This window comes from Palaemon carinicauda, chromosome 7, assembly GCF_036898095.1.
Source record: "Palaemon carinicauda isolate YSFRI2023 chromosome 7, ASM3689809v2, whole genome shotgun sequence".
NCBI classification, from domain to species: domain Eukaryota; kingdom Metazoa; phylum Arthropoda; class Malacostraca; order Decapoda; family Palaemonidae; genus Palaemon; species Palaemon carinicauda.
Window position 1 is genome coordinate 126,951,961 of NC_090731.1, and position 16,479 is coordinate 126,968,439.

The 16,479-nt window shown below is 37.4% G+C and overlaps 1 protein-coding gene across 1 annotated transcript; it reads left to right on the plus strand.

Annotated features, from left to right (window-relative positions):
• The first annotated feature begins 2,721 nt into the window (after positions 1–2,721).
• LOC137644529 (uncharacterized) lies at positions 2,722–3,084 on the plus strand. Its single transcript, XM_068377496.1, has one exon. The coding sequence runs from the start codon at positions 2,722–2,724 to the stop codon at positions 3,082–3,084; it is 363 nt and encodes a 120-aa protein (XP_068233597.1).
• Positions 3,085–16,479: the final 13,395 nt, after the last annotated feature.

Sequence of the window (16,479 nt, forward strand, 5' to 3'; positions counted from 1 at the left end):
ATATATATATATATATATATATATATATATATATATATATATATATATATATATATATATATATATATATATATATATATATATATATATTTTAAAGAACATACTAGTTTGATTTGTCACCCACATTCCATTTATCTCATGGATGTATGTGGCAGTAACACACACATGGCGTAGTGAGTAATCGGACATTATGGATTCCAAGAAGACGGTTGCCATTGGTGTTTACTTCTCGTTTCGCACATTGGATCCCTTACAGTGACTCAAGATTTTAACTACAGTGTCTCTTAATAGTGTTACATTGTTTTTTCAGTGCAGGGTTAGATTGTCTGAGTGTCTACAGTGCTGTGTTGTATTATGTTAATATCCTTGCCAAAATGTTTCTAGGAGATTTGAACTCTAGCGCCATTTTTCTCAGCAGCCCCACCACTCGATATCCATGCATCGATGGGGACTGAGGCCCAAGGCGCTCGCCCAGAGGAACTCTCACTCCGCCCGTCTCCCCTTTGGTCGCAACTCACATTCGCTCACCTACCCAAAGTGCTTTCTTTCGCTCACATACAGCGATTTGGATATTTTTCTGGCTCTCTACAGATTTTAAGCTCTCTTACGACACCAAACTCAATATGGCTCAACAAGAGGAACAGCTAATTGTTTTGATGGATCACACCAAGGATCAGACAGAGGATCAGGCAGAGGATCAAACAGAGGGTCCGATGAGAAACAAAGTACCTGTGAACCTCCCCACTGCTGATGAAGATACCAGCACCACTCTTCTCCCTCCTCCCCTGACTCCCAATAGGTCAGGAGACCACAATAATGATATACTTCATCTCATGCATTTTGTGCAGACTTCCAGCATGCAAGAGCAAGACTGGTGACGACAAGAGGAGCAGACCTTCAGACTACAGATGGAGAAATCAAGACAGGAAGACAACCAGCGATTCATGTCTCTTTTCTCCTTGCTATCAGGACAGATTGCGGCATTGCAACCCCAGCAACCTAACCCCGTAACTGCACCTCCTGCTACACCTGTTACCCCAATCCCTGGCTTCTCAGAGCATACACCTACACCTTCTAGCAAGCCTACGGTCCATCCCCCACCTCTCTTGCAACAAGATGCAATGTATCAAGCATTTCACCAATGGCGACTCTGTTTTGAGGATTATGCACTATTAGTTGTACCTGATAGATTACATCAAACTTCCCAGCTGATTCACCTGAGAACTTGTATCTCCCTGGACGTCCAGCGCCTGCTTATATATACAATGGGCATCCCTCACAACACATCACTTTCCCTTACAGAGATGTTGAAAAGACTGCAGAAGCACTTTCGTAGCCTTAGGAGACGACTTCTCATCAATTTCCTGACCAATGTTCTTACCAGTCGCATAACCGTGACCCTTGCCAATATTGCTTTTGCAAACACGATTCCGGATAATGCCCAGCCACTGTTGCATCATGCAATAACTGCGGATGCACAGGTCATCGGCCCCACACTCATAAATGCCCTGCTAAGGAAGCTCAGTGCAATACCTGCAAGAAACAGGGACATTTTGCGAAGATGTGCATGTCTACCAAAAAAAAGTAAGACTGGGTATACAGCTTCACCTTCAACTATTAAGTCAAATACCAGCTGCTGTTTCGTGATTGATAACTTGGGTAGCGAGTCCCCCACACCAGTCACCGTTTCTCTGTCATTTAGTGATATCATCACATCTCCAGCTAATCCCCGATACAGGAGCAGACATCACAGTGATTGGCACCATGCATTAAGATGCACTCCACATACCTCAGATAAGCCTTGAACTTCCACCCATGACAGACGTTGTGACAGCAGATGGATCCCCCATGACACCGGCTGTAGTTTACTTCCAGGCAACACTTCTTCTTGGCAACAAGTCTTGCTCAGCAACCATACATGTTCATGAGGATATCTAGACTCCCCTCCTCTCTCGTGAACATTGCCGAGCCCTTGCCATAGTGTCACCAGACTTCCCGAAGCCCATCCTCAAGGTGACACATATCAACAGATGTGCCCACATTCCTGCATCCAACATGACGTCACCCGCAGCTATTAAGGACTATTTTCTTCCGCACTTCAGCTACGTCCTCATATCCAAGAAGGATCTACAAACCCAGACATAAAAAAAAATGGCAGGCCCTCCAATGAGGATTCACATGAAACCGGGTGCTACACCCTTCGCTGTACATACGCCTAGGCCTATTCCGTTTGCTCTCAGAGATCAAATGAAACAAGAACTTGACTCCTTGGTGCAACAAGGAATCATCAGACCAAAAGGCGACGAAGCCTCAAAATGGTGCCATCCCATGGTCTTGGTACCCAAGAACAAAGGTGTGCACATCACTGTGGATCACTCACATCTAAATTTTCAGGTAGCCCGCGTTACACACCCATACTCAACGTCCCATGATGCCGTCCGCAACATCTCTCCTACTGCGAAGTACTTCACCGCAGCGTATGCCTTGCATGCCTATTATCAAATGGAGTTGGCAGAAGAGGACCGCCACCTGACTACGTTTATAACTCCGTACAGAAGATTCCAGCACTGTCACAGCCCAATGGGATTTTAAGCAACTGGTGATGCATACTACCTCCATATAGATAGGGCACTACAAGGTGTTCCCAGTTGTGCGAAGATTGTAGATGACATCCTAATTTCTGATGAGGATCTCCCTTCCCACCTACAACACGTGCACCAGATGCTGAACAGATGCCATCAATATGGCATCACCCACAACAAGAACAAGTTCACTGTAGCCGCCCCTAAGGTTAACTTTTGCGGTTACGTCTTATCATCCGATGGTATTTCAGCAGACCTGGACAAGGTATCAGCTATACGTGACTTTCCTACACCATCCAATATCACAGATGTCAGGTCGTTTATGGGTCTTGTTAATCAACTTGCCGACTTCACTCCAGACATCACAGCAGCAGTACAGCCCCAACGCCCACTTATGAGCCCTAAGGGCTCATTTGTCTGGATGCCCAACCATGAGCGAGCATTTATCCCTGGACAGGTAACGCGGATATACTCGCCCACTATAGGTAGTTTGGTGTCATAGGTGTCATGTTCACTTTGGGCACTTATACCTACTTACCATTATGCCTTTTTTTCTTTATTTTTAAGTTTACTAATTTGAAGACTTTACTTTCTATTGGTGAAAAAGAAAAAAGTCCTTAATATAGAAATAGCACTTTACTTACAAAATTACGAAAATAAGTATACAAATATAAAGTTGTTCAAATAACAAGCACTGTACACTTAAAAATAATGAACTTCACTAATACGGAGTATTTTGTTGAAAGTAGAAGAGCTGCTCAGTTGATTGATGTAAAAACATCGATGATTGGAGTGAAACTGCAAAATCTGTAAAGAAAAGAAAACGCTGTAAATTTTTGTATACACAAAATCAATAGAATGTTTGGTGTGGAAGGAAGGCTATATTTATTGTATTAATACTTATTGGAAATGGATGAAATTCTCAAAAAGTCATCTGCAATGATACTAGATGATAGCAAAACAATAAAAAAAGTATATTTAGTAACTATAAACTTGAAAAGAAGGGCTTAGTTTCAATATAACCCCGACCACACAAGATTTACGTAAATGAAAGGCAAATTCAAAGTACTAATAAATGATGGATATGCATGAAATTTTGCCAAAGTGATCTAAAATAACCCTAGATGAGGGCGAAAATATAAGATATTATATCTAGTAAGTATAAACTGATAAAAAAATAAATAATTTGTGAAACTTACCACGTGTGATGGCACTGGTTGCAGACGTAGTTGACATGCGAGTTACATGCAGGGTTATGGCACTTCGCACACAGAAGCTTGGTCCTAGCATTAGAAGTTGAAGGGCAGAGAAGGCATCTATTGTGCTTCACACTCTGTTTTCGAGTGTCTGGGGGTTTGGCTTCGGGCTCTTTTACCTAAAAAACAGAGTAAATGGGGTAAGTTACGTCCCTTGGAAGGTACCTCTTTTGCCCAAGTCAACTAAGTGCCCAATCACGGGTGAGTTCCATGGCCAAATCTACATAAAATTGCCTTTTGCTGTATAACTTGTTGGCAGGCAAATTTTGGTGGATGTAGAATGAATTGTTCGCCACAATATTGAGATTACCATAGAAGATACATACGGGCCACCTCTGTTTCTTCCCGCTGCAGGTCAGGACAGAACATATTTGGTCGAAGTTGTCGACTCCTCCCTTCATTGCTTTATAGAACATATAAATATAGCTATTCTGGTTCTCAATAACCGTTGGATTGTGATGCACAGTTGAAAGAATCTGGATCCTTTTTCGTGGTCTTCACACGTTGGCACAAAAGGGTGAACTTATCCTCGTAGTTATATGAGGCCACACATTCGCACAAATCCAGGGGTGTTGTCAGGATCACAGAAAATGTGAAGGTTTAGGACGAATAGTGCCAACTAAATGCATCCCAAATTGACGGACACCCTTGGCTAAGGGCAAGGAAGTAAACCAGTTATCTGTGGAAACAATACGCCCAGTCTTCCTGAAGGGGCGGGTTGGCTCCATCGAGAAGTACTCTCCCAAGGGCATACTTATAGTGGTGGTCCCCTTGCCCAAGTAGGGAGTTGCATTGCACATGTAGTATGTCTCTACATCACAAGCCATAACTAACTTGATGGCATACCTAAGAGAAAAGAAATAAATTACAATCATTAGTCATCATTCAAAACTCACAGGTAATCAATGAAAATAAAATAAAATAAAATATACTTAGAATAAAATTTACATATATAAATAAAATATACTGTATATAATAAATAAATAATGAATTTTAATTATTTATATATAATGAAATAAATGCTGATTCCAATAACAAAAAAAATATTTTTAGCCATCAATGAATATGTAGGAATTATAAAAATGTAATAAGATTTACACTGACCATAAATAAAATATACTGTGCATTATGAATAAATAATGAATGTTAATCATTTATATATAATTAAATAAATGCTGATTCGAATATTAGAAAGAATGTTTTTAGTCATCAATGAATATGTAGGTATTACAAAAATGGAATAAGATTTACACTGAAGAAGATGCGTTAAAATGTATATAAAGAAAATTAAAATCTTTTACTTACTTTGCTGTTTTATTCGGGATGTACATCCTGAAAGCACACCGTCCCCTAAATACGAGGAGCTGCTCATCCACGGTAAGATGCCCACTTGGTTCGTAGTTTGCAATGCAGTCTGCAATGACCTGGTCCCACAAACTCCTTAAAGCAGCAAAATTGTCAGTCTTCACACGTTCCTCCCTCGTGGCAAGGCTTTCAAATCGTAGAGACCTCTGAATAAAGGAGAAGCGGTGCTCACTCATGATACTCCTATAGAACGACATCCTTGAGACCTGGAGAACATCACTTCCGATGTCAAATGATTGTCCTTCCGTACCCCTGTCACGATGAGGATCCCAAGGAAGGCATGGAACTCCATGAGGGTTAGGTCCTTGAAGGTGGGGTCGTTTTGCCACTTGCACTTGTTTCGGAGGATGATGATCTTGTCGTTGGTGTGGAAATCACATCTGCAAACAAGACATCCGGCCAAAACTTGGCAAGAACTATGGCAGGAGTACTGCACCCAATGACGGTCATGATAGGGCCGGCGAACTGGTCGATCTTCATAATAGGTGGCATTGTTGGGTTTGGCTCTGAGTGCCACTTCATGTTGTCCTTAGCCTTGTAAGAGTTATCAGGCAATCTCTTCAATGCCACACCTACTCCAGGGTGAAGAGGGCCTCTCCTCCTTTTCCTACTCCTGAGCTTTACAGCAACAAGGTCAGGTTCAGTAGGAAACGTGAAAGAGTCACAGGAGACGCTGAGGGAGGCACAGGAGACGCTGAAGGAGGAACAGGTGACGCTGAAGGAGGAACAGGAGACACTGCAGAGGACACAGGAGATAGTGAAGGAGGCCTACAATTAAGGGAACTCAAAGGAATTGCAGCGAGATAGCCGAATGTTGCATCACATCAGCTAATTTTCCCTCAGGATTAGTAGTCAAAAGTTGGGCCTCTTCCTCCTCCTCCTCCTGCCAAGTTACGGCATCTTGAAGATAGAGAAGGTTCTTCTTCATCAGTACTCATGGAAAGAACCTCCAAAAACTGTTCCTCCGTCAGGTTCCTCTTAGGCATGGCGAAATCTGAAAATAAGAAAAAATCAGTAAATAGCAATTAGCCTCAAAATCACACACTTGCTGCAGTATGATCCAATATGGCGATTGGTATGGGTACTAAAACATTGCACTAATACACTCACAATTTAAAATAAGTAATAAAGTAATAAGTAATAGAGCTCTTTACGGTAACGTGGTGTCAGATATGTACCAATTTCAACTTTGGAGGGCGATATCCGGTGAACGCGGCAGAGCAGAGGTGACAAGAGATTATGTGAGGCGTCGCTGTGCAGGAAAAAAAAAAGTTTTGCGCAGAAGCGTGGTGCAGATATGACACCACGGTACCTGTCCAGGGTTAAGAAAGTCAAGACAGCTCTGACTTCACCGCCTGTCCTAGCACCCTTCAATCCTGCCTCGCCTGTAGTTCTACAAACAGATGCCTCACGCCTATATGGTCTCGGCTATGCCCTACTTCAAGATAACGGCCGAGGTCAGATGCATCTCATCCAGTGTAGCACTCGTTTCCTTACTGATACAGAGACTCGTAATGCCACCATAGAGCTGGAGCTACTTGCCGTCACTTGGGCTCTAGCTAAGTGCCGCCTATACTTGTATGGACTTCAGCATTTCACCTTAATGACTGATCATCGTCCCTTGATACCGATTTTCAATCAATACACTTTAGGTGCTATTGAGAATCCATGCCTTCAACGCCTCAATATGAAAATGGCCCCCTACATCTTCACTGCAGTATGGCGCGCAGGGAAATAAATTTGCATACCGGACGCCCTGTCTCGCTCCCCAACCAGGTTCCCCATGCCTGAATATGAAGAAGAATGCACTACTTCGACTGCACATGCCAGGCGTATCGTTGCCAGCGCCGCCACTTCTTCTGATGACCAGGCAAGAGGACCCATCATCAAAGAGTATAAGTCTCTACAAGAAATCCGCACGGCCGCATCTCAGGATCGAGATTACAGTTGTCTCCCTCAGTACGTATCCAACAGCTTTCCCACCAACCGCTACGATCTACACGCTTCCGCCCTCCCGTATTGGAAGCTGCAGGACGACCTTTACGTGGATGGAGAGTTGGTATTGTATGGCACCCGGATCGTCATCCCTACAACCCTCCGTCGACACACCTTGGATCGACTCCATGACAGCCACCAAGGGATTGAAGGTACTCTGGCAGATATCAAGAGTAAAATAGAAAACTTTGAGGCCTGCCAACAGCTTCTCACCAGTCAGCAACAGGAACCTTACATGTGTGACGATCACCCATCCCGACCCTTTGAAAGCATTTCAGCTGACTTCTTCTACGTAGCAGGAAAATCCTTCCTTGTTATTACTTATAGACTTTCAGGCTGGCCTGTGGTTGTTCCCTGTGGATTCAACATAACTGCAGCCAGAGTTACTAGAATGTTCTGTGTTTTCTTCTGCGAGGTTAGTGTTCTAGTTGGCTTAAAAATTGATGGAGGACCCCCATTTTCCAACCACGACTTCAAGCAATATGCTGACCGCTTGGGAGTTCATCACATCATCACTTCTCCACATTACCCTTAGTTTAATGCATATGCAGAAGCTTCTGTGAAAGCTGTTAAACACCTTATCCTCAAGACTGCCCCATCTGGGAACATAGATTGTGAAGCCTTTGATAGAGGAGTGCTGGAGCTTTGGAATACACCGAACCCTGCTGGATGCTCCCCTGCGCAGATTCTCTATGGCTATCCTCTCCACACTTGTATTCCAGCCCATCCCATATCATTCAAAAAGGAGTGGCAAACTAAGACCGAATATTACAATCATTGCACTGCAGGCCGTGAGCCTTTACAATTCTCATGCCAGACCTCTACCCAACTCACATTCGGCCAACAAGTAAGGATACAGGAAGCAACGACGCTTCGATGGGACAAGGTTGGTATTGTGATGGGCCGCAGAATGTCAAGAAAGTATGAAGTACGCCTTCCAATTGGTCGTGTATGGTTTTGAAACCGAAGACATTTACGCCTAGTGGCTAACATAAGTGATGACACCTCTCCCCAAGACCCTGTGTCCCCTTGCTCTGGCCAGGAAAGAGAGCAATTATCCGAACCCTTCAATGTCCCTCATCATTCGCCTCGACTAGTTCAGAGAAATAAATGTTCCACTCGAGACACTGCTACAAGCGTAAAGGGCGAGGGAGGTGTATAGATATCTAATGTTATGCTGTATATTATTTACATTACGTACAGATTATGAACATTAATGTACATTTGCTTTATTATTCTTTTGTAGAAGAATGATATTTATTTCCATTCATCTTTTCCTATTACATGTACTGTAAGACCAATGTTTCATTATGCATTGTTGCAACAATGCAATTATATGTGTCAACACTGCTTTTCTTTCCGCCATGTGCATATAGTAGTCAGTCGTTGTTCAGTGGTCACTGTAGTGACTAGCATGGCCCTGCTTCCCACTGCTGTCACATTTATATCAGTTTATCTTCATTATACAAGATTTTAAAGAACCTACTAGTTTGATTTGTCACCCCCATTCCATTTTTTGTATGAATGTATGTGACAGTACCACACACAATGAATATATATATATATATATATATATATATATATATATATATATATATATATATATATATATATATATATATATATATATATATATATATATATATATATATATATATATACACATATAAACATATATATATATATATATATATATATATATATATATATATATATATATATATATATATATATATATATATATATAAAATTTATATGAAATCCCGAGCAGACTGGAATGGGATTTTACATGATCTTTTGTGCTTGAATTGGTCACAATTATATAATAGTGTAGATCCTGTTGTCCCTTTGAATGAGAATCTAGTCAACATAATTGATAGGCTTATCCCTTCTCGTGTGGTAAGGTACCGAGTGAAGGACAAACCATGGTTCAATGATGATTGTAGACGTGCTTATTTGGAGAAACAGGATGCCTATCATCTTTGGAAGGGTAACAGATCAGATTTGACCTGGAACAACTATACTCAGCTTCGAGCTTTTGCTCAGAGAGTTTATGCCTCAACTGAAAAGGAGTACAATTTAACCATAAAAGAAACACTTTCTGGTACAACTCAGGAACATAAATGGTGGTCTACCCTTAAATATGCACTCTTTGGTGTAGATGCAACAGTTCCTCCTTTACTTAAACCTGATGGCTCAGTCACTTACTGTCCAAAGAAAAAGGCAAAGGTTTTGGTTGATGTTTTTGACAGTAAACAGAGTAATGAAAACTTGAACTTCCTCATTCCTGTTTTCCTGAGGCTAAACTAACTAGTTTAGCTTTTCGATCTCGTGAGATTAAAGCTCTGTTGATGGACCTTGATGCTTATGGAGGTGTAGACCCAAATGGTATTTTTCCTTTGTTTTTTATAAAGACAGCAGATTTCTTAGCTCCAAAGTTATCTGTTATTTTGCGCAAGTTAGCAAGAAGAGGAGCTTTTAGCACTAGTTGGAGAATTGGTAATGTTACTCCTCTATGTAAATGTGTTTGTGGTAGCTCAAGTCCCACTGATTACCGCCAAATTTCCATAACTCCCATATTATCTAAAGTTTTTCAACGTCTTCTGGCAAAACGTCTTAATAGGTTTGCTGAAGGTAATCATCTACTCCCTAGTTTGCAATTTGGTTTTCGTAAAGGCCTTGGAGCATTTGATGCCCTTCTTACAATCTCCAATGCAGTACAGAAATCCCTTGATTGTGGTCGGGAAGTTCGTTTGATTGGCCTTGATTTTAGTGCTGCCTTTGACCGTGTTAATCATGAGGCCCTTGTTTTCAAACTGAAACAGTTGGGAGTGGGTGGGTCGTTTCTTAGCATTATTATTGATTTTTTAAGTAATAGATCTCAAAGAGTTGTTGTTGATGGGCACCATAGTGATTATAGGAATGTGATATCCGGTGTTCCACAGGGTAGTGTTCTTGGCCCATTACTTTTCATACTATATACACATGACATGTGGTTTGGCCTAGAAAACAAGCTTGTTGCATATGCAGATGATGCTACTCTCTTTGCATCAATTCCATCCCCTGAATGTAGATCTAGGGTTGGTGAATCCCTTAATAGAGATTTAACTAGAATTAGTGCATGGTGCAAATTATGGGGTATGAAGTTGAATCCTAACAAAACTCAAAGTATGATTGTAAGTAGGTCAAGGACGGTGGCTCCTCAACATCCGGATCTCAGTATTGATAATGTTTCTTTAAATATGTATGACTCTTTCAAAATTTTAGGTGTGATTCTCGACAGTAAATTTACTTTTGAGAAACATATAAGGTCTGTGTCTTCTTCAATCGCACAAAACATAGGCTTATTGAGAAAGTCTTTCAAGATTTTCGGTGATCAATCTATTCTGAAGAAGTGTTTTAATTCTTTCATTCTACCTTGTTTTAAGTATTGTTCTCCTGTCTGGTCTTCAGCTGCTGATTCTCATCTTAATTTGTTGGACAGAAACTTACGGTCTATTAAATTTCTTATTCCTGATTTAGATATCAATCTCTGGCATCGTCGTTCAATTAGTTCATTATGCATGTTGCATAAGACTTTTCATAACTCTGACCATCCTTTACATTCAGATCTCCCTGGACAATTCTATCCTGTTCGTAATACTAGGCAGGCAGTTAATTCTAATAGTCAGGCCTTCTCCATCACGAGGCTCAATACTACGCAGTACTCTAGAAGTTTTATTCCAGCTGTTACCAAGTTGTGGAATGATCTTCCTAATCGGGTGGTTGAATCAGTAGAACTTCAAAAGTTTAAAGTTGGAGCAAATGCTTTTTTGTTGACCAGGCGGACTTGAGTCTTTTATAGTTTATTTATGACATATTTGTTTTTGATGTTGTTAATAGTTTATATATGACATGTCTGTTTTGACGTTGTTACTGTTTTTAGAATGATTTATTGTTAATTTGTTCTCTTCATTTATTTATTTCCTTATTTCCTTTCCTCACTGGGCTATTTTTCCCTGTTGGAGCCCCTGGGCTTATAGCATCTTGCTTTTCCAACTAGGGTTGTAGCTTGGATAGTAATAATAATATATATATATATATATATATATATATATATATATATATATATATATATATATATATATATATATATATATATATATATGTATATATTTTTTTTGTTATAGCTGTCCAGTAGAAAAAAAATAACATTTGTTACTGAATTGGTCCTATGCATCTTTAATTGACTTAGTGAATAAACGTGTTTCCTTTTGTTTCTCTTCTAGGTTATGAGAAGTTCCATTGAAGTTATCATGCACACAATGCGTCTATCCTTGTTGACTACCAGGGCTATGATTCACTGCTTGTATGATAGTGAGGGGTGCAGTGAAATTAAACATATACAGTCAGGGTATTTTTACCCTCTATCAATTATTGAGAAAATGTGTATAGGGATTATATAATATTTTACGAGTTATTATAGAAGGAAATTTTATTTGAATTCCATTTAAGAGAAATTTATATTTGTATCATCGTTTCCATGTGCTATAGTCAATTCTCTTTTCTGGTTCTTTTTTGCTATATTAGACGTCCTTCCCTTCCAGAGTTTTACAACTTTGGTGATTTGCTATGGTATTTTATTGAAGCGTGACTTTTTCTATGAATGATTAGAAAAATTCCTCAAAATAACGTGAAATTATGTTACATCTACTTGACCTTGAACCTTGAATTAGAATAAAACTTTCAGGAAAACTAAAAGTGTTAGTCAGGACTTAGGGTATCATTTTCTTGTAATCAATGTAAGTCTTTTAAAAAAAACTCTCTAAGGGGTTGAAACGAACGAACGCAAAACACTCAGAAGACTGTAAACCGAACGAGAACGCATTCAGGCCTGTTCCGGCCTAAAGTGGTGAAAATTTCTCTTCGGAATTTCTTGTCCATTTACTTCTAGGAACAATTTAAACTAGACCTTGCAAAACAATTTCTATTTCAGTACGTCCTTCCTTCTGATTTCCCTCACAAGTATCGTGTTAGTTCCTAGGTTTATTCCAAAATTTTAAGACATACTCTGTGCTGAAAAGAGTTTGATGAAATGGATATTATAAAGTCTTTTTATTACTCATAGATTATGTGAGAAAGTTACACAAAATTGAGATCTATTTTAAGATAGACTTTCTTTCCAGATATTCTAATAGGAGGAGAATTTACTATCACATTCGGTTGTTATGTGAATTAACTTTGTATTCATTTAGTAATTTTATTTTATTTCACATTATATCAAAGTCAGGTGCTTTGTATCTTGTAATCAAATCTCAGTATGGTTGACTTGCATCCAGTTGTAATGATAATTTTAATGTTTTATTCCTCATTATGTAAAAAAAAAAAAGCACATTTCTCTTTTTTCTTGTTTTTTATCTATAGCCCCTGTAGGATGAGATCGAAATTCACATATTATTGATTGATTCTGACTTGCAAATTTGATTATTTTTCAAAATGACTGTCAGCCAGTCTTATATTGAATTCCTTGATACGAAAAATTATGCTTAGTAGGTGTTCCTTGTTATACCATTTATTTACTGTTTATAAAATCAACGTTTGTAATATACAATTAACGCTCTTCCTAATAAATAAACTAGTTTATTATTATAAATTTAGCAAAACTAAAACAATTTTAAGTACTTTTACTGATATTTGGACAACAAACTAATAAAATAAGAAATAAAAAATATAGGCCAATGTTATATAAAGACAGATGGACATTGAATTAAAATTCATTCATAATATTATAAGAATATAATTACTGCATCGCATATAGGTCTGCACTAACGTAAAGTGTTAAAATATAAACTCAGGAGATAATGTTAGTCATAAATAACCATCTTTTGCGATATCAATAACTTATCGATCATGGCTTTTGAAGAGTCTGTATTTAGTATCCATTTTTCTAAATCATAATTTAAATCACTACAATGGTTGGCACATATAATCCAACATTCCAGTTTTCTGCAGATATGCATCTTTACAGATCAATAGTGGATTAAAGAATCTTGAATAAAATTTCAGCAATTTTGCATTATGACATGAAGACAGCCAATGAACTTGTAATTGAGTAAATCTCCGAATTTAAAAGCATCTACAATATATCATCAGGTATGCCCCATCATCAAAACCGAATAACCTACACTAATAATCAGCTTTTACATTCTCCAATCTAGATATCCAACCTAAGTGAAATGGAGTTTGTAATGCAAAAATTAAAATAGTCCATACGGAACATCATCTATTTTCATTAAACAGTGTATAACAATAGATTCTATTTCTTAGTTATCTGTAAACCATCAAACCTTCTGGTTGTTTGACAATGTTTTAAAGACAATAATGCTATGTAAAAAGCGACTAATTCTCTTCAAGATTCGGATTGTATTATCTCTCAATATCACTGCCATCTAAAACCATTAATTGACTAATTTTATGCTTGTGACTATTCAGAATCTTCCTTGCTTTAATATAAAAAAAAGAAAAAAAAAATGCTCTTTGCTCTCTTCACTTGAAAGTATGTATGAAACCCAATAACGAGTATTCATAAATGTCAACATTTAAATATCTTGGCATCATATTTTGAAAAGTATTTCCGTCAACTACTGGGTTGATATGGGTTAAAGAGCCACCGTACTCTATTAAGTTTTCGAACAACTAAGGACAGCATCCAAAAAGTAGCAAGCGGAGATTAACTCAAGCAATTATTTTTTTTTTAGTATACAGGACTCCCTCCCTTACAATGCCACAAAAAGATACATGCTTTATATGAGGGATATAAATTTGCACAGATTTTATCATGAAAACCATTTTCTTCATTAAAGTCACTGTAATTATAAAGTTTTATATCTGATAGACAGCTTTAATAAATGCTTATTTACCTCTTGCATGTCTAATCGTAAGTTTTGTTGCCTTTACTATGGGAAAGTAAAGATAATTACCAGTCATGAAGGTTTTCATTATTCATTTTGTCATAGCTTTGATAATATCACTTTCTAGAACGGAATGGCTGGTCACTGGGGCTACCCGTACACATGTACGCACAAGAGGAGAGCTGAATCTTAAGACCCCTTATCTCGGCTTTATGAATTTTTGAAATTTAAAATCATTATCAGCGTCGCTCGTTACCGCATTCGACTCGTAGAGTCGTACTTCAAAATTGTTTCCTAATCATCCTCATCACCATAGATCTATTCCACTTCTGAAGCTTAACAGCCAATGTTCGTTCCTTCCGTGATCCAGAGCCTATGCAGTTTGTTTCACAAGTTATAATAATCAACTTTTTCCCTTAAACCTCCACTTGCCTTGCTGATTTCCTTTTTTTTTTTTTTTTTTTTTTTTTTTTTTGAAGATAATGAAACATTTGTTCTGTGAACAAACTATTTAATTCTGACAAAAAAGGTGTTTAATTGTAACTGAACAACACTATTTATAGTGTTTTCAATATTGCCTTAATCCTAACAGCCCACGGGGTCACGCTTAATTTAAAAAAAAAAAAGAAAAAAAAAAAAAAAGAATAAACAGTCCAGCCAGTTTGACTATTAAGAACTAAATGGCCAATTGAGCCTCAACACGATGTCCTCGCTCAAAACTTTTGTATCACCACCCAGCGTTCATTACATTTACCAAAGGATTTTCATTTTCTTATTATAACTCAAACTAAGAAAATTACATTTTTTTTCAATTCTTACAATTTTTATATACACGATTTACGATAATTTATATATCATTGCATTTAACAGAGGATATTAATTTGTTTTTATTCGTAAACGTACACTAAGAAAATAAGAATTATTTTTTTTTCACTAAAATATTTGAATATTCAGATTAAGTGTTTATGCAAAAATAAGATAAATATTACATGACTATTCAGATATGCCATTTCAAGCAACAGTTTATATATAATGGGTGAAAACATTTTTTTTGTTCGCAAGTAGCCGACTGAATTCAAATAAAATATATTCTTATAAGTGAAATACCTTTGCGTAAAATAATTAGCTATATATGCCCGGTAGCAAAAGAATTAATACATCTAGTGCTAATAGATAGATCATTTTCTTCTTATGGCCTTCATATATGATAGTTTTTGCAGTAGGGTATGTTTCATTCAAAAAAAAAAAAAAAAAAAAAAGGGTTTTGCATAGGATTTAAGCTTTGATACACCTTTTTAAGAATTTTTAAATTTAGTTAAAATCGGGATAAGGAGCCTCAAAATATCTTCTTATTTGGGATTAACGAGACTTTGAAATGTTAAAAAAAAACTTAATATATTATTTTTTTGCCCAATTTGCGGATACGACCAACCTGCTTCCGGAACATATTGTTTTAATTTAAATAATATAATTAAATGACAAAGATTTTGGAAAATCCATATTTTTATAATGCTATTTCTTCTGCGTGGACACGAGTGTATTTGATGGATTGAAACGACTGAGATATAAGGTGACAAGGGCTACGATCAATACAGGGGAAAATAATGACCTGGTATATACCATCAAATTATAACTACGACTTGCTAAGATTTTACAAAAAAAAAAAAAAAAAAAAAATGCAAAACTCGGGCAAATGTAGACAGATGACAATATACACTGAAATTATCTTACATATCTAGACAATGAAAAGTCGTTCTATGGATGTATTTCAATATTTTCACACTCTTTAGACATGTGATTATAATATTTTCTCATTATTATCCCAGTTTTATGACATGTGTTGAAGAGAGGTGCAAATTTACCTACTAAGGAATTTTAATCCTGTAGATTTTATAGTTTCAAACATTCTATTTGTTTTTAATCCTTTTCTTTTAGGACATGGTTCTAAGAAAATTTTTATCGAAATAATTAAATGTTTTTATTGGTATTGAAGACATTTGTGGCATTGTGATGAAGCAGCCTCTCAATTTCATTTGTTTCTGTTCAGAGGATCAAATGAGTATGTAAGTACTTTTTAATATAATATGTTTTAGATATTTCCACTATTTTATTTCAGAAATCTAATCAGTAAAGAAAATCAATATTCCTTGTACACTGCTGTTCTACAGCAATAACCTTTGAACTCACTACAGTTTTTGTGGAATCCCCTTCTCCTGTATAAATACGATGTCTTTGTATATGTATTGTCATTGTTGAGTTTCTTAATGTCCTTAATCGATGAAAGTACTAACACCAATCTCTTCATTTTTCCTTTCGTGTCTATAATACATAATTTATGCTCATCACGTGTTAGCTCTCACAATTTATCCACACACACACAATCATATATAT

Excerpts from the sequence above, each read along its gene's own strand:
- LOC137644529 (XM_068377496.1), top strand. The coding sequence starts at position 2,722 with ATGCTGAACAGATGCCATCAATATGGCATCACCCACAACAAGAACAAG.